The sequence below is a fragment of the Sebastes umbrosus genome, chromosome 13 (assembly GCF_015220745.1).
Source record: "Sebastes umbrosus isolate fSebUmb1 chromosome 13, fSebUmb1.pri, whole genome shotgun sequence".
NCBI lineage: Eukaryota > Metazoa > Chordata > Actinopteri > Perciformes > Sebastidae > Sebastes > Sebastes umbrosus.
The window spans coordinates 18647613-18669688 of record NC_051281.1 but is presented as its reverse complement, the minus strand read 5'-3'; the positions used below and the strand labels follow the sequence as shown (position 1 = coordinate 18669688).

At 36.8% G+C, this 22076-nt stretch overlaps 1 protein-coding gene across 7 annotated transcripts; it reads right to left on the bottom strand.

Annotated features, from left to right (window-relative positions):
- Positions 1-621: 621 nt before the first annotated feature.
- LOC119499664 (Down syndrome cell adhesion molecule homolog) lies at positions 622-16152 on the bottom strand. 7 transcript variants are annotated; one of them, XM_037788811.1, is made up of 5 exons: positions 10286-10836; positions 9879-10187; positions 3193-3289; positions 1562-1640; positions 622-1434 (listed from the first exon to the last, which is right to left on the bottom strand). In XM_037788811.1, exons 1-5 carry the CDS (start codon positions 10392-10394, stop codon positions 1315-1317), a joined length of 714 nt encoding a protein of 237 aa, XP_037644739.1. In that variant the 5' UTR covers positions 10395-10836; the 3' UTR covers positions 622-1314. The 7 variants fall into 7 exon arrangements, 6 of the variants coding, with proteins under 6 accessions (XP_037644739.1, XP_037644741.1, XP_037644744.1 ...); XM_037788813.1 differs by having other exon boundaries at positions 1562-1637; XM_037788816.1 differs by lacking the exons at positions 622-1434; positions 1562-1640; positions 3193-3289; positions 9879-10187; positions 10286-10836 and adding exons at positions 7698-7894; positions 8022-8100; positions 15497-15587; positions 15689-15997; positions 16094-16146.
- Between the last annotated feature and the right edge of the window lie 5924 nt (positions 16153-22076).

The following is a 22076-nucleotide window of genomic DNA, read 5'->3' as shown; positions in this document are numbered from 1 at the left end:
TCAGTTCCTACACGCTCTTACCGTAATGACAAAGATATACACGCACCGCTAAAACATCTTGGGGTCTGGCTTAACTTTTCTTTTGTACAAAGTAAAAAACAAAAAAAACAAAAAACGTCCTAGTGTCTTTTCCTAACCACTTTTCCTTGACCTCGATGGAAAACGTTGTGAGATCAATAAGAGATGAGGAGGAGAATTCATAAAAGAAGACAACCGTGATGTTTAGAGATGAGGAGGAGGCGGATGTTATTGCGGCTCTGCATACTGCATGCATCGTCTGCCGGGTAATACCTAGAGGGGAACCAGCAAACTGGGGGAAACTCGCGAGACTGTTAAGGTTATGATATGTAGTCAGGCAGCGAGTCTCGCGAGAGTTATTGCAAGATCAGATTTCGCGGGCTCCCTTCTAGACACGACCGGTCTGCCATGATGAAACTACAATGTTCAGAAGATGGACTACAAGAGGCGCATGTTCTTAACCCGCGGTGAGTGAGAGATACTACAGGTCCTTCTGCTGCTGTAACACTTCACATCATTATAATAAAGGACTATTTTTTTTCTATTGCTTTGAAGAGAAACAGTCATCTTATAGTAAATGTACAGTATTTGTGTTTTCTTTACTTTTTTCATTTTGTTTTTCCTTTATTTGGTTTTACTCAGACATTTACATAAACTTACTTAATTTGATACAAATATGAAGTGAACCAACTTTTCCACTTTTTACAATGAAATTATAGAACACACAGATAGTACATGGGGTGCTTTTCATGTGAAATAAGATAAGATAAATAATAATAAAAAAAATTACATTTAGAAAAAAGCAAAATTAAACAAAAGAAGGACGTTTTGGGGAAATATACTTTTTCCAATTCTTCCAAATTTCCTCGAATTTAGTTTCTTGAAGCCTCATTGAGAAAGTAATTCTTTCCATTTCCATTTTTTAAGCCATTTCTTAGTAATTGCTTTTCTAGCAGCTACACTCAATATTCCAAATAAGTATTTTGTTTTAATATTTGTAGATGTTGAAAGTAGAAGACCAAACAGGAGTTTGTCGTACTAATTCTGTGTATATCTTATGCCGAAAAGAAGAAAAAGAAAAGAAGTGCCATTTCGGTGTAAAAATTGAATTTAAAAGAACAGAGTTGTTTTCTGGGAGTTTGTTGCAGGTGAGAAGTGCATTAAAACTAAATGCTGCTTCTCCACATTTAGTTGTGATGAGGCCATCATTCTCTGGCTATAGGTTCATTTTCATTTTTAAACCTGATCAAATGTGTCTCTCCCTTGTTCTTTCCTGTCAAACATATCTCTTGTTTCTTATTCAGCTTTGTACTGAACTTCATGCTTGTCAGGCCAGGTCAGTACCGACTCCCTCTGCTTGTGATTCATCCTGTATTCTGCACAACTGTGGGGTTGAGGAAGAGCCACCTGTAGGGACTGAAAGAGGAAATTAATTCACTATAACTCAGTAATAAAAGAGCAGCTGGACAGGAAATATGACAGGTTGCTGAGAAATGCTTTGTGAGACATGAGAACAGATAAGTAAAGATAAAGTTCTTCTGACCTCTTTTCCCAACTGAACATGAAACTGGGCATAACTCAGGGTGCTGCTCTCCCAGTCCTGGTTTGGGGTCTTGGTCCTGCTTCTTTATGCAGAGATAACATTGCAGTAATGAGACCCCACAGCAATCTCCAGTTATTTCAGACACATTGTTATATGAGACAGAGTTGATACTGATTGGTACGTTTAGTCACTAAAGGATCCTTTACATAACTAAAAGTAGCAATACCGCAGTGTAAAAATACTCCACTTCAAGTAAAAATCCTGCATTTAAAATCCTACTTATAGGGACACATCATGAAGACTCACTTTTTCAGTGCTTGTGCACGTACATTTGTGGATATGAAGTGCCTACCAACCCACAAGCTTGGATCAGAAAACATGTGATCCAACAAGCCATTCAGATTTAGCTCCCCTTCCTATGTCACATGCAGGCTCATTAGAATATACCTTGTTGAAATACAAGTATGAACCTGAAAATGAGCATGATATGTCCCCTTTAAGTAAAAGTACAGAAGTATTATCAGCTAAATGTACTGAAAATATCAAAAGTAAAAAAAAAAAAATTGTTCTGCAGAAAACTTGTGGAACTAACAAAAGTTTGACATGTTTGCTCTCTAGAGGGGGCCATTCACTTTACTTTACTTTGACTTTATTGTCCACCTTAGTGGAAATTTGTCTTTGGCTTCTCTAGTACATACAAGATAAATTCAAACACGACACAGCATATTACCAGGACAATAAAAACAAAAACATACAGTCAGCAAAACACTCTGTACCGTTACAAAACATACAACAACAGACGTACAGTTGTGCAAATGGGTAGGAAACAGCAGCCGCAGATGGAGACAAGTTACACCTTTCAAAATACTTTAGGTCTTCCCTAGTGCAGTCATTTCACATTCAGTACCTGTGTGGCATGGGGAATAAAAGACCTCATATATGTTCCGGCTCGCCCTCGGGACCCTGAATCGACGGTCAGACGGGAGCAGCTCAAACTCAGAGTTTAGTGGGTGTGAAGCGTCTACAGATATCTGTCTGGCCTTCCTGAGTACCGCTCTATCAAATATATCACAGAGCTGTCTTTGGAGCTTGCCATTTGTGTTTTTACATTACCTTAAGACCACTGTGGGTTCCCTACAGGCTTGTAAAGGGAGGATTGAGCAGAGGGGTATTCAGTTGGTTGCAATCTGCAACCTAGATGCCACTAAATCCTACACATTGTTCCTTTTATGTTATTTACAACTGTGCATTTCCTGCTTTGACAAGTCAAAATGGCTGTCGTGAAAAGGGTCTCTATGTTGAAATGAGAACGGGTGCAGCAATCCATAAACATCTAAAAATTCCCATTATACAATGGAAACAGTTTTCTAATAAGAGGATTAACAATATTATACTGTGTGAAATAAATGTAGTAGAAAATACAGACATGTCTAACAAAGCAACTAGCTCATACTTCGGTCACACGACAACGACAAATGGGGGAGGAAGTCAGCAAAGATGAAAGGCACATTAATTTGTTTGAACTGTTTAAAAATGACGCACATACAAGATGTAACTTTTGTAATGATAATTACTACTACTACTAATACTACAACAAATACACATAGCACTAAATGAAAAGTATTACTCACCTGTAGAGGCAGACAGCTGGAGTGAAGACACACAGAAGAAATCCAATTACAGCTACAGCTGTGAGTATGTATAGATAAGACCACAGTGGACTGATTTCTGCACAAAATCAGATGTGAGTTAATTTAAGTACAGTTTGAGTTTTGAAATGCATTATGTCTGGTGTAGAGATGATTAACCCTGCTTTGTGCTCTACCTACCTTCAGGTTCCCAAGACACCGTTAAATTCCACACAAGAGTCTTTATAATGTTTACGTCAGTTACATTACATCTATAGAGTCCTGCATCGTCATACTGAATGTTAGAAATATTCAGCTTTGAAGGTAAGTTTACGTCTATTCTCACTCTGTGAGAGGTGAAATTTGAAAAATTCTGATTCAGTTGGTATGAATAAATGAAAACAGATCTGCCTTTGGTCCAGATGATTTGAGTTGCATTTGTCCTGGATATGTTGCAGGTGAAGATGACGGAGTCTCCCCGGGACACCAGTTTGTGCTCAACTGCAAGAATCTCTGTCATTGAAGGAACAAAAAAATCAATCAATATAAAATGAAATGTGTAATTAAATCTAGACAAAAGCATCACAAACACAAACATCCACTGTACAGTACCTGAAGAGAGTTGGCACATAATTAATAGCTGAATGGAGAGCAGAGCTGCTTGGTTTCGGCTGAACATGATGACAATCAGACAGTGAAAGACAGACTCAAACTTCAACATCAGCTCTGAAATGTGTGTGTGGAGGATGACAGAGGGCAACAGGAAGTGGTTAGTTGCTGTTTGGCTGCAGTGTGATGTACTTTTCTTGGAACATAAATTTAAGTGCCGCGAGTGTATTATACAATAATTTAATTCAAATTAGAATGTTAAGAATTGAAACCTCGTCATGCTTGAAAATAAACCGTAGAAATGATTTAATTAGTAACCATTAAAATGCACATTATAGACATGTATAACTTCAGGAAAGCACCTCTGCATAGTGCTGAACCAACTTTAACCACAGTGTGATCCTCCTGCTGAGTGTACCTTCAGTGCATGTTGAATACTTTTTGATGCTCATAGGAAGCATCATAACCAGGTCCTGTTTCTCAGTGGATTAGGAGTCAACAGCTTGTACTTTGGAATTGTTCATTGTTTTCATTACAAGACACTTTGACTCTATTACAAGAACTACATCTGTTACCTTACATTTACAAAATGGCCTCTCTCTGCAGAGATCCTCAACATGTATCCCCCTGGTGGCATAAAATGCCTAACCCTAACCCTGTACTGAAGACTATGAAGGAATTCTAACCATCTCATTTCATACTGTTTTGTGTGCCAGCATAATAAGACTAACAACCTTGTCAGGGTCCACTTAAGAGGCTTTCACATCAGGGACCCGTGTCCTGATCAGAGTACACTTGACCCCAAAGTCCTGTTCATTTGATTAGTGTGAACACTGTATCGTACTCGGGCACCTGTGACCAACACATAGGTGGTCTCAAGTCAGTTCATGTGTACTTGGGTATGGTTCGCATCAGGTGTGAAAAGCAACTCTACCAAAACACGGAAGTGGACTGTCAAACAGGAACAGGAAACTCACAGTTTAAAAAAAACAACTGATCTCCATTAGACTTGTGGCTGCTGAAGAACAGACACTTCACTTCTGAAATGTTTCCTGTGGCAACTGAAAGCACGATGGAGCCCTGAATGAGCTGGAACACAACCAGAATGCAACGCAGCCAAATATTGTGGACATAGTATCAGGTTGTAGTTGGACACAACTAGGAGGCAGATGAAGTTTAACTGATTCATTGAAAAGTGCTCAGATTAGATGGGATGGCTGGTAAACGTACTATCTTATCTTTTTGTGTTGTGTTATCATGAGTTTGTCTGTTTTCAGCTCTTTATAATAAAAGGAAAGGTGTTTAAGAGGATCTAACCCTAACCCTGACCTTTTGGCAATGTTCCATCCAGATATATGTTTTCTATTGTTCATATTGTCTTGATATACCAAGACACTATAGTTCAGGAATTGTTTTCAACTGTTCATAATCTGATATGTTGAGACAAAGCCAAATAAATATGGTATTATTAGAAAACTATGAGAGAATAGTTTGCACGTCTTCTAAAGTCTGTGACGTCTGCGCTACAGCGAAAAAAAAGGATTTGAATTGAACATTGCCTGTAGACCCTCTTAACGCTCTTTCCCTCTTCTACAAAGTCGAAAATCAGGAAAAAAGAGAAACCTGCATGATTTTTGTTGATCAAAATGATTTAGACAAGTTCAATTTGTTTCAAAAACACATTAAAGTGAAACTACTGGTCCATCTATGAGCTGTTAGTGATTCCTGATCACTCCTGATTCTGACACAACTGCTGCTACTTTTAAAATTCAATACTCTTTATACATTTTGCATACTTTTTAAGGTCTTTATTTGCTTATTTTTTGCTACATTACAGGTTCCCTTTCAAAAGCTCTTAGCATTGCTGTTGCTTCTGCAACTACCACAGTATTATTGAAGCTGCTACAAATGATACTACTACTACTACTACTGATACTCGTGAATAAATTATGTTCCATCTAAACTAGTGTTGTGTCATACTGTATCAAGTTCACCTGTGTTGAACACTTAATAATATAATACTAATATAATATGTTGGTAATGTGTCAGTGAGTTATTTTTTTCTTTATATAAGTAAGTTTTTTCAAAGAAAGTGTCGAAGGTATCAAATAGTTAAAAGTCTTACAGTATTTGTCCACATACTAAGAAGGAATACATTATTAAAAGTTATCAACAAAATAAAAAGGAATGAAATATGTAAAACTTCTCAACATACTAAAAAAATAAAGATATAAAACATATCAATAAATTAAATAGGAATTCAAGATTATTATTTTTTTTGAAGGACATGAAAGCTGAAAGTTGGAAGGTTAAGGTTAGGCCTTTACCTCAAATAGTTAAGGTGAGGCTTTGACCTCGAATAGTTAAGGTTAGGTATTGACTATGAATAGATAAGGTTAGGTATTGATCTTTAATAGTTAAGGTTAGGTATTGATCTTTAATAGTTAAGGTTAGGCATTGACCTTGAATAGTTAAGGTTAGGTATTGACTATGAATAGATAAGGTTAGGTATTGATCTTTAATAGTTAAGGTTAGGCATTGACCTTGAATAGTTAAGGTTAGGTATTGACTATGAATAGATAAGGTTAGGTATTGATCTTTAATAGTTAAGGTTAGGCATTGACTATGAATAGATAAGGTTAGGTATTGATCTTTAATAGTTAAGGTTAGGCATTGACTATGAATAGTTAAGGTTAGGTATTGATCTTTAATAGTTAAGGTTAGGCATTGACTATGAATTGATAAGGTTAGGTATTGATCTTTAATAGTTAAGGTTAGGCATTGACTATGAATAGTTAAGTTTAGGCATTGACCTTGAATAATTAAGGTTAGGCATTGACTATGAATAGTTAAGGTTAGGCATTGACCTTGAATAGTTAAAGTGAGGCTTTGACCTTGAATAGTTAAGGTTAGGCATTGACCTTGAGTAGTTAAGGTTTGGATAGGCTGCCGTCTTGCAAGTTTTCGCAACTTAGGGGTTACACAAGCCCCCCACAACCCTATGGCGAAGCATGACAAAGACCCGCCCTACTTTGCCTCTACTGTACTATTTTGGGGAGAGGATTACAAATGAAGGTGTCATATAATATCATTTTATGTTACTTCTAAGAAAATACAAAAGCTCTGTTGATAGATAATAGAAAACATGACTCATGTTTTGTCATTGTAAATCTAGTCTTAACAGAGATTTGGTTTCACATATTAAACTAATTCATTCATTCATCAATTCAGATTCTTACTTTTTAGATTAGTCGGTACCACCTACATAAATCCAAATTTGAATGCCTTTGCCATTGCAAAATGCTAAAGCCAAACCTGCTTTTTTCAGTTATATGAACTGACGATATTGGGTTCATTGCATATCTTGTATTGCTGTGTTCATTGAAAGGAAAGGACCCTTGAAAGTGTTAAAACAAATCTCCAGTAGGCCCTATGTCCCCCATGCTGCATTTAGAACTGCATAGGCTATACTGTAAGATTTTAACTTTAAGGGCTAGATTGTCGTTCTCAAAAATTGTTTTGCAGAAAAGAAGGAAGAACCAAGGTCTAAATGTATTTTATTCTAAACAGTTCTTGTTACCAAAAAGTACATGAAAATAATCCTCACTGGACGTTTCAATCCAGCAGTCAATAAACACAGAGAAAAAGCATGGTGGGCATTTCATGCAATCAAAAAACAAAGATATTTAATAAATCGTTCCCAAATTTTGCTAAAAACATCCAAATGAAACTGCACACACTGAAAACAAAACAAAACAAAAAAAGTGCCATTTCGGTGTAAAAATTGAATTTAAAAGAACAGAGTTGTTTTCTGGGAGTTTGTTGCAGGTGAGAGATGCATTAAAACTAAATGCTGCTTCTCCATGTTTAGTTGTGATGAGGCCATCATTCTCTGGCTATAGGTTTATTTTCATTTTTAAACCTGATCAAATGTGTCTCTCCCTTGTACTTTCCTGTCCAACATATCTCTTGTTTCTTATTCAGCTCTGTACTGAACTTGATGCTTGTCAGGCCAGGTCAGTACCGACTCCCTCTGCTTGTGATTCATCCTGTATTCTGCACAACTGTGGGGTTGAGGAGGAGCCACCTGTAGGGACTGAAAGAGAAAATAAATTCACTATAACTCAGTAATAAAAGAGCAGTTGGACAGGAAATATGACAGGTTACTGAGAAATGCTTTGTGAGACATGAGAACAGATAAGTAAAGACAAACTTCTTCTGACCTCTTTTCCCAACTGAACATGAAACTGGGCATAACTCAGGGTGCTGCTTTCCCAGTCCTGGTTTGGGGTCTTGGTCCTGCTTCTTTATGCAGAGATAACATTGCAGTATTGAGACCCCACAGCAATCTCCAGTTATTTCACACACATTATTATATGAGACAGAGTTGATACTGATTGGTACGTTTAGTCACTAAAGGATCCTTTACATAACTAAAAGTAGCAATACCGCAGTGTAAAAATACTCCACTTCAAGTAAAAATCCTGCATTTAAAATCCTACTTATAGGGACACATCATGAAAAACTCACTTTTTCAGATCTCGTGCACATACACTTGTGTATATGAAGTGCCTACCAACCCACAAACTGTGAAATAAGACAACCCTGTCAGTTATTTGAGGGCTTCTTGGATCAGAAAAAACGTGACCCAACAAGCCATTCAGATTTGGCTCCCCTTCCTATGTCACATGCAGGCTCATTAGAATATACCTTGTTGAAATACAAGTATGAACCTGAAAATGAGCATGATATGTCCCCTTTAAGTAAAAGTACAGAAGTATTATCAGCTAAATGTACTGAAAATATCAAAAGTAAAAAAAAAATTGTTCTGCAGAAACTTGTGCAACTAACAAAAGTTTGACATTTTTGCCCTCTAGAGGGGGCCATTCACTTTACTTTACTTTGACTTTATTGTCCACCTTAGTGGAAATTTGTCTTTGGTTTCTCTAGTACATACAAGATAAATTCAAACATGACAGTATATTACCAGAACAATAAAAACAAAAACATACAGTCAGCAAAACACTCTGCAGTGTTACAAAACATACAACAACAGACGTACAATTGTGCAAATGGGTAGGAAACAGCAGCCGCAGATGGAGACAAGTTACACCTTTCAAAATACTTTAGGTCTTCCCTAGTGCAGTCATTTCACATTCAGTACCTGTATGGCATGGGGAATAAAAGACCTCACATATGTTCCGGCTCGCCCTCAGGACCCTGAATCGACAGCCAGACGGGAGCAGCTCAAACTCAGAGTTTAGTGGGTGTGAAGCGTCTACAGATATCTGTCTGGCCTTCCTGAGTACCGCTCTATCAAATATATCACAGAGCTGCCTTTGTAGCTTGCCATTTGTGTTTTTACATTACCTTAAGGCCACAGTGGGTTCTCTACAGGCTTGTAAAGGGAGGATTGAGCAGAGGGGTATTCAGTTGGTTGCAATCTGCAACCTAGATGCCACTAAATCCTACACATTGGTCCTTTTATGTTATTTACAAATGTGCATTTCCTGCTTTGACAAGTCAAAATGGCTGTCGTGAAAAGGGTCTCTATGTTGAAATGAGAACGGGTGCAGCAATCCATCGACATCATCTAAAATTCCCATTATGCAATGGAAACAGTTTTCTAATAAGAGGATTAACAATATTATACTGTGTGAAATAAATGTAGTAGAAAATACAGACATGTCTAACAAAGCAACTAGCTCATACTTCGGTCACACGACAACGACAAATGGGGGAGGAAGTCAGCAAAGATGAAAGGCACATTAATTTGTTTGAACTGTTTAAAAATGACACAAACAAGATGTAACTTTTGTAATGATAATTACTACTACTACTAATACTACAACAAATACACACAGCACTAAATGAAAAGTATTACTCACCTGTAGAGGCAGACAGCTGGAGTGAAGACACACAGAAGAAATCCAACTATAGCTGTGAGTATGTATAGAAAAGACCACGATGGACTGATTTCTGCACAAAATCAGATCTGAGTTAATTTAAGTACAGTTTGAGTTTTGAAATGCATTATGTCTGGTGTAGAGATGATTAACCCTGCTTTGTGCTCTACCTACCTTCAGGTTCATACACCGTTAAATTCCACTCAAGAGTCTTTATAAGTTTTACGGCAGTTACAGTACATCTATAGAGTCCTGCATCGTCATACTGAATGTTAGAAATATTCAGCTTTGAAGGTATGTTTACGTCTATTCTCACTCTGGGAGAGGTGAAATTTGAAAAAGTCTGATTCAGTTGGTATGAATTAATGAAAACAGATCTGCCTGTGGTCCAGATGATTTGAGTTACATTTGTCCTGTATATGTTGCAGGTGAAGATGACGGAGTCTCCCCGGGACACCAGTTTGTGCTCAACTGCAAGAACCTCTGTCATTGAAGGGAAAAAAAATCAATCAATATAAAATGAAATGTGTAATTAAATCTAGACAAAAGCATCACAAACACAAATATCCACTGTACAGTACCTGCAGAGACTTGGCACATAATTAATAGGTGAATGGAGAGCAGAGCTGCTTGGTTTCGGCTGAACATGATGACCATCAGACAGAGAAAGACAGACTCAAACTTCAACATCAGCTCTGAAATGCATTTGTGGAGGAGGCGCAGAGAAAAGGAAGTGGTTAGTTGCTGTTTGGCTGCAGTGTGTCGTACCTTTCTTCTTATACAATAATTTAATTCAAATTAGAATGTTGAGAATTGAAACCTGGTCCTTCTTTAATATAAACCTTAAAAATGATTTAATTAGTAACCATTAAAATGCACATTATAGACATGTTTAACTGCAGGAAAGCACCTCTGCATAGTGATGAACCAACTTTAGCCACAGTGTGATCCTCCTGCTGAGTGTACCTTCAGTGCATGTTGAATACTTGTTGATGCTCATAGGAAGCATCATAACCAGGTCCTGTTTCTCGGTTGATCAAGAGTCAACAGCTTGTACTTTGGAATTGTTCATCGTTTTAATCACAAGACACTTTGACTCTATTATCTGTTTATTTCAAGAACTACATCTGTTACCTTACATTTACAAAATGGCCTCTCTCTCTCTCTGCAGAGATCCTCAACATGTATCCCCCCGGTGGCATAAAATGCCTAACACTAACCCTGTACTGAAGACTATGAAGGAATTCTAACCATCTCATTTCATACTGTTTTGTGTGCCGGCATAATAAGACTAAAAACCTTGTCAGGGTCCACTTAGGAGGCTTTCACATCAGGGACCCGTGTCCTGATCAGAGTACACTTGACCCCAAAGTCCAGTTTGTTTGATTAGTGTGAACACTATACCGTACTCGGGCAACTGTGCCCACCACATAGGTGGTCTCAAGTCAGTTCATGTGTACTTGGGTATGGTTCGCATCAGGTGTGAAAAGCAGCTGTAACAAAACACGGAAGTGGACTGTCAAACAGGAACAGGAAACTCACAGTTTAAAAAAAACCTGATCTCCATTAGACTTGTGGCTGCTGAAGAACAGACACTTCACTTCTGAAATGTTTCCTGTGGCAACTGAAAGCACGATGGAGCCCTGAATGAGCTGGAACACAACCAGAATGCAACGCAGCCAAATATTGTGGACATAGTATCAGGTTGTAGTTGGACACAACTAGGAGGCAGAAGAAGTTTAACTGATTTATTGAAAAGTGCTCAGATTAGATGTGATGGCTGGTAAACGTACCATCTTTCCTTTTTGTGTTGTGTTATCATGAGTTTGTCTGTTTTCAGCTCTTTATAATAAAAGGAAAGGTGTTTAAGAGGATCTAACTCTAACCCTGACCTTCCATGTTCCATCCAGATATATGTTTCCTATTGTTCATATTGTCTTGATATACCAAGACACTAGTTCAGGAATTGTTTTCAACTGTTCATAATCTGATATGTTGAGACAAAGCCAAATAAATATGGTATTATTAGAAAACTATGAGAGAATAGTTTGCACGTCTTTTAAAGTCTGTGACATCTGCGCTACAGCGAAAAAAAGGATTTGAATTGAACATTGCCTGTAGACCCTCTTAACGCTCTTTCCTTCTTCCACAAAGTCGAAAATCAGAAAAAAGAGAAACCTGAATTATTTTTGTTGATCAAAATGATTTAGACAAGTTCAATTTGTTTCAAAAACACATTAAAGTGAAACTACTGGTCCATCTATGAGCTGTTAGTGATTCCTGATCACTCCTGATTCTGACACAACTGCTGCTACTTATATACAATTTTGCATACTTTTTAAGATCTTTATTAGCTTATTTTTTGCTACATTACAGGTTCCCTTTCAAAAGCTCTTAGTATTGCTGTTGCTTATGCAACTACCACAGTATTATTGAAGCTGCTACAAATCATACTAAATAATATAAAACTAATATAATATTTTGGTAATGTGTCAGTGAGTTATTTTTTTCTTTATATAAGTAAGTTTTTCAAAGAAAGTGTCGAAGGTATCAGATAGTTAAAAGGCTTACAGTACTTGTCCACATACTAAGAAGGAATACATTATTAAAAGTTATCAACAAAATAAAAAGGAATGAAATATGTAAAACGTCTCAACATACTAAAAAAATAAAGATTTAAAATTTATCAATAAACTAAATAGGAATTCAAGATTATTATTTTTTTGAAGGACATGCAAGCTGAAAGATGGAAGGTTAAGGTTAGGCCTTTACCTCAAATAGTTAAGGTGAGGCTTTGACCTTTAATAGTTAAGGTTAGGCATTGACCTTGAGTAGTTAAGGTTTAGATAGGCTGTCTTGCAAGTTTTCGCAACTTAGGGGTTACACAAGCCCCCCACAACCCTATGGCGAAGCATGACAAAGACCCGCCCTACTTTGCCTCTACTGTACTATTTTGGGGAGAGGATTACTAATGAAGGTGTCATATAATATCGTTTTATGTTACTTCTAAGAAAATACAAAAGCTCTGTTGATAGATAATAGAAAACATGACTCATGTTTTGTCATTGTAAATCTAGTCTTAACAGAGATTTGGTTTCACATATTAAACTAATTCATTCATTCATCAATTCAGATTCTTACTTTTTAGATTAGTCGGTACCACCTACATAAATCCAAATTTGAATGCCTTTGCCATTGCAAAATGCTAAAGCCAAACCTGCTTTTTTCAGTTATATGAACTGACGATATTGGGTTCATTGCGTATCTTGTATTGCTGTGTTCATTGAAAGGAAAGGACCCTTGAAAGTGTTAAAACAAATCTCCAGTAGGCCCTATGTCCCCCATGCTGCATTTAGAACTGCACAGGCTATACTGTAAGATTTTAACTTTAAGGGCTAGATTGTCGTTCTCAAAAATTGTTTTGCAGAAAAGAAGGAAGAACCAAGGTCTAAATTTATTTTATTCTGAACAGTTCTTGTTACCAAAAAGTACATGAAAATAATCCTCACTGGACGTTTCAATCCAGCAGTCAATAAACACAGAGAAAAAGCATGGTGGGCATTTCATGCAATCAAAAAACAAAGATATTTAATAGATCGTTCCCAAATTTTGCTAAAAACATCCAAATGAAACTGCACACACTGAAAACAAAACAAAACAAAAAAAGTGCCATTTCTGTTTAAAAACTGAATTTAAAAGAACAGAGTTGTTTTCTGGGAGTTTGTTGCAGGTGAGAGATGCATTAAAACTAAATGCTGCTTCTCCATGTTTAGTTGTGATGAGGCCATCATTCTCTGGCTATAGGTTCATTTTCATTTTTAAACCTGATCAAACGTGTCTCTCCCTTGTTCTTTCCTGTCCAACATATCTCTTGTTTCTTATTCAGCTCTGTACTGAACTTGATGTTTGTCAGGCCAGGTCAGTACCGACTCCCTCTGCTTGTGATTCATCCTGTATTCTGCACAACTGTAGGGTTGAGGAAGAGCCACCTGTAGGGACTGAAAGAGAAAATAAATTCACTATAACTCAGAAACAAAAGAGCAGTTAGGCAGGAAATATGACAGGTTACTGAGAAATGCTTTGTGAGACATGAGAACAGATAAGTAAAGACAAACTTCTTCTGACCTCTTTTCCCAACTGAACATGAAACTGGGCATAACTCAGGGTGCTGCTTTCCCACTCCTGGTTTGGGGTCTTGGTCCTGCTTTTTTATGCAGAGATAACATTGCAGTAATGAGACCCCACAGCAATCTCCAGTTATTTCAGACACATTGTTATATGAGACAGAGTTGATACTGATTGGTACGTTTAGTCACTAAAGGATCCTTTACATAACTAAAAGTAACAATACCGCAGTGTAAAAATACTCCACTTCAAGTAAAAATCCTGCATTTAAAATCCTACTTATAGGGACACATCATGAAAAACTCACTTTTTCAGATCTCGTGCACATACACTTGTGTATATGAAGTGCCTACCAACCCACAAACTGTGAAATAAGACAACCCTGTCAGTTATTTGTGGGCTGCTTGGATCAGAAAACATGTGATCCAACAAGCCATTCAGATTTGGCTCCCCTTCCTATGTCACATGCAGGCTCATTAGAATATACCTTGTTGAAATACAAGTATGAACCTGAAAATGAGCATGATATGTCCCCTTTAAGTAAAAGTACAGAAGTATTATCAGCTAAATGTACTGAAAATATCAAAAGTAAAAAAAAAATTGTTCTGCAGAAACTTGTGCAACTAACAAAAGTTTGACATGTTTGCCCTCTAGAGGGGGCCATTCACTTTACTTTACTTTGACTTTATTGTCCACCTTAGTGGAAATTTGTCTTTGGTTTCTCTAGTACATACAAGATAAATTCAAACATGACAGTATATTACCAGAACAATAAAAACAAAAACATACAGTCAGCAAAACACTCTGCACTGTTACAAAACATACAACAACAGACGTACAATTGTGCAAATGGGTAGGAAACAGCAGCCGCAGATGGAGACAAGTTACACCTTTCAAAATACTTTAGGTCTTCCCTAGTGCTGTCATTTTGCATTCAGTACCTGTATGGCATGGGGAATAAAAGACCTCATATATGTTCCGGCTCGCCCTCAGGACCCTGAATCGACGGCCAGACGGGAGCAGCTCAAACTCAGAGTTTAGTGGGTGTGAAGCGTCTACAGATATCTGTCTGGCCTTCCTGAGTACCGCTCTATCAAATATATCACAGAGCTGCCTTTGGAGCTTGCCATTTGTGTTTTTACATTACCTTAAGACCACTGTGGGTTCCCTACAGGCTTGTAAAGGGAGGATTGAGCAGAGGGGTATTCAGTTGGTTGCAATCTGCAACCTAGATGCCACTAAATCCTACACATTGTTCCTTTTATGTTATTTACAACTGTGCATTTCCTGCTTTGACAAGTCAAAATGGCTGCTGTGAAAAGGGTCTCTATGATGAAATGAGAACGGGTGCAGCAATCCATCGACATCATCTAAAATTCCCATTATGCAATGGAAACAGTTTTCTAATAAGAGGATTAACAATATTATACTGTGTGAAATAAATGTAGTAGAAAATACAGACATGTCTAACAAAGCAACTAGCTCATACTTCGGTCACACGACAACGACAAATGGGGGAGGAAGTCAGCAAAGATGAAAGGCACATTAATTTGTTTGAACTGTTTAAAAATGACGCACATACAAGATGTAACTTTTGTAATGATAATTACTACTACTACTAATACTACAACAAATACACACAGCACTAAATGAAAGGTATTACTCACCTGTAGAGGCAGACAGCTGGAGTGAAGACACACAGAAGAAATCCAATTACAGCTGTGAGTATGTACAGAAAAGACCACGATGGACTGATTTCTGCACAAAATCAGATGTGAGTTAATTTAAGTACAGTTTGAGTTTTGAAATGCATTATGTCTGGTGTAGAGATGATTAACCCTGCTTTGTGCTCTACCTACCTTCAGGTTCATACACCGTTAAATTCCACTCAAGAGTCTTTATAAGTTTTACGGCAGTTACCCTACATCTATAGAGTCCTGCATCGTCATACTGAATGTTAGAAATATTCAGCTTTGAAGGTAAGTTTACGTCTATTCTCACTCTGTGAGAGGTGAAATTTGAAAAATTCTGATTCAGTTGGTATGAATTAATGAAAATAGATCTGCCTTTGGTCCAGCTGAATTGAGTTACATTTGTCCTGGATACGTTGCAGGTGAAGATGACAGAGTCTCCCCGGGACACCAGTTTGTGCTCAACTGCAATTATCTCTGTCATTGAAGGAAAAAAATCAATCAATATAAAATGAAATGTGTAATTAAATCTAGACAAAAGCATCACAAACACAAACATCCACTGTACAGTACCTGCAGAGACTTGGCACATAATTAATAGGTGAATGGAGAGCAGAGCTGCTTGGTTTCGGCTGAACATGATGACAATCAGACAGAGAGAGACAGATTCAAACTTCAACATCAGCTCTGAAATGCATTTGTGGAAGAGGTGCAGAGAAAAGGAAGTGGTTAGTTGCTGTTTGGCTGCAGTGTGTCGTACCTTTCTTCTTATACAATAATTTAATTCAAATTAGAATGTTGAGAATTGAAACCTGGTCCTTCTTTAATATAAACCTCAAAAATGATTTAATTAGTAACCATTAAAATGCACATTATAGACATGTTTAACTGCAGGAAAGCACCTCTGCATAGTGATGAACCAACTTTAGCCACAGTGTGATCCTCCTGCTGAGTGTACCTTCAGTGCATGTTGAATACTTGTTGATGCTCATAGGAAGCATCATAACCAGGTCCTGTTTCTCGGTTGATCAAGAGTCAACAGCTTGTACTTTGGAATTGTTCATCGTTTTAATCACAAGACACTTTGACTCTATTATCTGTTTATTTCAAGAACTACATCTGTTACCTTACATTTACAAAATGGCCTCTCTCTCTCTCTGCAGAGATCCTCAACATGTATCCCCCTGGTGGCATAAAATGCCTAACCCTAACCCTGTACTGAAGACTATGAAGGAATTCTAACCATCTCATTTCATACTGTTTTGTGTGCCAGCATAATAAGACTAACAACCTTGTCAGGGTCCACTTAAGAGGCTTTCACATCAGGGACCCGTGTCCTGATCAGAGTACACTTGACCCCAAAGTCCAGTTTGTTTGATTAGTGTGAACACTTTACCGTACTCGGGCAACTGTGCCCACCACAAAGGTGGTCTCAAGTCAGTTCATGTGTACTTGGGTATGGTTCGCATCAGGTGTGAAAAGCAGCTGTAACAAAACACGGAAGTGGACTGTCAAACAGGAACAGGAAACTCACAGTTTAAAAAAAACAACTGATCTCCATTAGACTTGTGGCTGCTGAAGAACAGACACTTCACTTCTGAAATGTTTCCTGTGGCAACTGAAAGCACGATGGAGCCCTGAATGAGCTGGAACACAACCAGAATGCAACGCAGCCAAATGTTGTGGACATAGTATCAGGTTGTAGTTGGACACAACTAGGAGGCAGAAGAAGTTTAACTGATTCATTGAAAAGTGCTCAGATTAGATGTGATGGCTGGTAAACGTACCATCTTTCCTTTTTGTGTTGTGTTATCATGAGTGTGTCTGTTTTCAGCTCTTTATAATAAAAGGAAAGGTGTTTAAGAGGGTGTAACCCTAACCCTGACCTTCCATGTTCCATCCAGATATATGTTTCCTATTGTTCATATTGTCTTGATATACCAAGACACTAGTTCAGGAATTGTTTTCAACTGTTCATAATCTGATATGTTGAGACAAAGCCAAATAAATATGGTATTATTAGAAACGTTATGAGAGAATAGTTTGCACGTCTTCTAAAGTCTGTGACGTCTGCGCTACAGCGAAAAAAAAGGATTTGAATTGAACATTGCCTGTAGACCCTCTTAAAGCTCTTTCCCTCTTCTACAAAGTCGAAAATCAGGAAAAAAGAGAAACCTGAATTATTTTTGTTGATCAAAATGATTTAGACAAGTTAAATTTGTTTCAAAAACACATTAAAGTGAAACTACTGGTCCATCTATGAGCTGTTAGTGATTCCTGATCACTCCTGATTCTGACACAACTGCTGCTACTTTTAAAATCCAATACTCTTTATACATTTTGTATACTTTTTAAGGTCTTTATTTGCTTTTTTTTTGCTACATTACAGGTTCCCTTTCAAAAGCTCTTAGCATTGCCGTTGCTTATGCAACTACCACAGTATTATTGAAGCTGCTACAAATTATACTACTACTACTACTACTGATACTCGTGAATAAATTATGTTCCATCTAAACTAGTGTTGTGTCATACTGTAACAAGTTCACCGGTGTTGAACACTTAATAATATAATACTAATATAATATTTTGGTAATGTGTCAGTGAGTTATTTTTTTCTTTATATAAGTAAGTTTTTCAAAGAAAGTGTCGAAGGTATCAGATAGTTAAAAGGCTTACAGTACTTGTCCACATACTAAGAAGGAATACATTATTAAAAGTTATCAACAAAATAAAAAGGAATGAAATATACAAAACTTCTCAACATACAAAAAAAGATATATATATATATATATTTAAAACATATCAATAAATTAAATAGGAATTCAAGATTATTATTTTTTTGAAGGACATGCAAGCTGAAAGATGGAAGGTTAAGGTTAGGCCTTTACCTCAAATAGTTAAGGTGAGGCTTTGACCTTTAATAGTTAAGGTTAGGCATTGACCTTGAGTAGTTAAGGTTAGGCCTTTACCTCAAATAGTTAAGGTGAGGCTTTGACCTTTAATAGTTAAGGTTAGGCATTGACCTTGAGTAGTTAAGGTTAGGCATTGACCTTGAGTAGTTAAGGTTTGGATAGGCTGTCGTCTTGCAAGTTTTCGCAACTTGGGGGTTACACAAACCCCCCAAACCCTATGGCGAAGCATGACAAAGACCCACCCTACTTTGCCTCTACTGTACTATTTGGGGGAGAGGATTACTAACGAAGGTGTCATAAAATATCGTTTTATGTTACTTCTAAGAAAATACAAAAGCTCTGTTGATAGATAATAGAAAACATGACTCATGTTTTGGCATTGTAAATCTAGTCCTAACAGAGAAAAAACACTCCTCAGAGTTGGGGAACATTGTCAGAGCACCAAAGAAGCAAAGAAGAGCCAAGCTGAGGTTTTCAAAAGACCATAAGGAGTGGATCATAGAGGACTGGAGTAAGGTCATCTTCTCTGATGAGTCCAATTTTCAGCTTTGCCCAACACCTGGTCGTCTAATGGTTAGACGGAGACCTGGAGAGGCCTACAAGCCTCAGTGTCTCGCACCTACTGTGAAATTTGGTGGAGGATTGGTGATGATCTGGGGGTGCTTCAGCAAGGCTGGAATCGGCAGATTTGTCTTTGTGAAGGACGCATGAATCAAGCCAAAGTACAAAGTTGTCCTGGAAGAAAACTTGCTTCCCTCTGCTCTGACAATGTTCCCCAACTCTGAGGAGTGTTTTTTCCAGCAGGACAATGCTCCATGCCACACAGCCAGGTCAGTGAAGGTGTGGATGAAGGACCCCCAGATCAGGACCCTGTCATGGCCAGCCCAATCTCCAGACCTGAATCCCATTGAAAACCTCTGGAATGTGATCAAGAGGAAGAAGGATGGTCACAAGCCATCAAACAAAGCCGAGCCGCTTGAATTTTTGCGCCAGGAGTGGCATAAAGTCACCCAACAGCAATGTGAAAGACTGGTGGAGAGCATGCCAAGACGCATGAAAGCTGTGATTGTAAATCAAGGTTATTCCACCAAATATTGATTTCTGAACTCTTCCTAAGTTAAAACATTATTATTGTGTTGTTTAAAAATGAATATGAACTTGTTTTCTTGGCATTATTTGAGATCTGAAAACACTGCATCTTTTTTGTTTTTTTGACCAGTTGTCATTTTCTGCAAATAAATGCTCTAAATGACAATATTTTTATTTGAAATTTGTGAGAAATGTTGTCAGTAGTTTATAGAATAAAACAAAAATGTTCATTTTACTCAAACACATACCAATAAATAGTAAAACCAGAGAAACTGATCATTTTGAAGTGGTCTCTTAATTTTTTCCAGACCTGTATATATATATATTAGGGATGCACCTGGGCCTTGGATATCGGCCGATACCGAGAACTGATCCGACACCAGTGTTTAATTAATAAGCTGTATGCCTCACTGTGTGGAAGAAACTGGGATCATTCTTTTATGTGTAAGGCAACATCAGGCTTGTTTAACATTGCTTTCTGAACTTTGTAAAACAAAATGTGACAAATAAATACATAGATATACATTTACTGAATTGTTATTTATTATTAAAATAATAAATTGTACACCAGCAACTTGGTAAAAAAATATCTTCAAAATTAATAGGAATTACAATTCAAGTGGAAACCTTGCGGCAGTAAATTGTTCAAAACTTACATATGTACAGTTTATAGTATATAAACATAGAATTTAATTGAATAGATCGGCTCCTTTGTCAGCGATACCCGATCCAGCTATTTGAGTCAGTATCGGCCTGATATCCAGTATCGGTATCCAGTATCTATCTATCTATCTATCTATCTATCTATCTATCTATCTATCTATCTATCTATCTATATCTACATAGATATAGATAGATAGATAGATAGATATATAGATATAGATATATTTGTTATTATTATTGTAACAAACTAAATTCTAACACTTCAGAAAAAAAAGTAAATTAACATTTTTATGATTTTCTGGTTCTTATTTTAATATCCACTGCAACTGGGGGGTTTAACCCTAAATCTCCGACAGCAAACATTCATTTAAAACACAGAAATCTTTTTTTTTTTTTACTACAACTAGTAACTGTTGCTGTCAAATCCATGTAGTGGAATAACAGCTACATTACTTCTCTCTGTAATGTAGTGGAGTAAGGTATACAAAAGAAAAAAAGGTAGGATAAAATTAAAAATAATATATAAAGTGCAAAAGGTATTAGGTTTATTCCTGAAGCAGATTTCATGCACACATTACTTATTATTATTGTAACCAACTATGTTAAATTCTTTAGAATACTTACCAAATAAAATTAGTAAATTAACAGTTTTATATTTTCTGGTTCTTTTTTTCATAATGAAAATATTCTTGGCTTGCAATTTATAATAAACTTACTCTTTTATATGAAAAGTCATGAAGTTGTTTCTTGTCTTCTTTGTGCAGATGCACTTTTGTCCAGTAGGAGGCCTCAGCACGCTTTGAAGTATCTCCTCCAACACTAATCTTTTAAAAGAATAAGAAAGGTCAGACAGCAATGTGTATTCCTGCACACATAGGGGTGGAAGGAAATGAGAAGGCAGATACATTGGCCAAACAATCATTAAAACAACACTTAATTGACATACAAATACCGTTAAGTAAAGCAGATGTTAAAACTATCATTAAGGACTACATGCACAAAACCTGGCAAGAATACTGTGACTTAAGTGACACAGGGAGAGACATCTGTACAGTATTCAGAAACATGTAGGAGCTGGTGGAATATACCCAGACCCCAAGGGAAGAGATGGTCATTACCCATCTGAAAATAGGACATACAGGATTAAACCAAACACTCCATAGAATAGGCAAACACCAAACTGGACTATGCATGCACTGTAATAAACTGGAAACTGTCAGGCATGTTCTTATAGAGTGAAACAAATATGAGGAAAAAAGAAGGGAATTAGATAGATAGATAGATGGATGGATAGATAGTACCTTTATTGATCCCAAGGGAAATTCAAGTTTCCAGCATCACAGTTCCATAGTGCAAAATATGTTGGTAAAAAGGCAGTAAAAAAGTTAGTAGTGCAAAGTACAAAGTACAACAAAATATACCAGATATAAAAATACAAGGAGATGAAGAAAACTGTTAAAAGTGAATATAGTGCAGAGTAACAGCTGTGATACACGACTATTAAAAAAGTGAATATAGTGCAGAAGAGACTGTTAAAAATGAGTATAGTGCAGGGTAACTCCAGTAGCTTAGTCTATGAAAGTGCACTGTGTGCATTATTATCTGGAGTAGGTTATGGAAATATTACAATGGGGAATCTGCTAGGAAAGACATCTAAGAAAGTACACAATCTTCTAATTAATTACTTATGGGGCAACAGGAATAATGGAGAGAATTTAATTATTAGTAGTATTATTATTATTTTATTTTAGTTATTATTATTATTATTATTATTATTATTATTATTATTATTATTATTATTATTATTATTATTATTATTATTATTATGCAGTGTGCATGTAGTGCAATATGCGGTGTATGCGTGTGTATATGTGTATATATATAGATGTATA

What these genes read in the sequence shown, in the direction of transcription:
- LOC119499664 (XM_037788811.1), bottom strand. Translation starts at nt 10,394, where the DNA reads ATGTTGAAGTTTGAGTCTGTCTTTCTCTGTCTGATGGTCATCATGTTC. An exon ending in TATGTGCCAAGTCTCTGCAG is followed by an intron (nt 10,188 to 10,285) that starts GTACTGTACAGT and finishes CTTCAATGACAG; the next exon opens with AGGTTCTTGCAGTTGAGCAC. An exon ending in AACGGTGTATGAACCTGAAG is followed by an intron (nt 3,290 to 9,878) that starts GTAGGTAGAGCA and finishes GATTTTGTGCAG; the next exon opens with AAATCAGTCCACTGTGGTCT.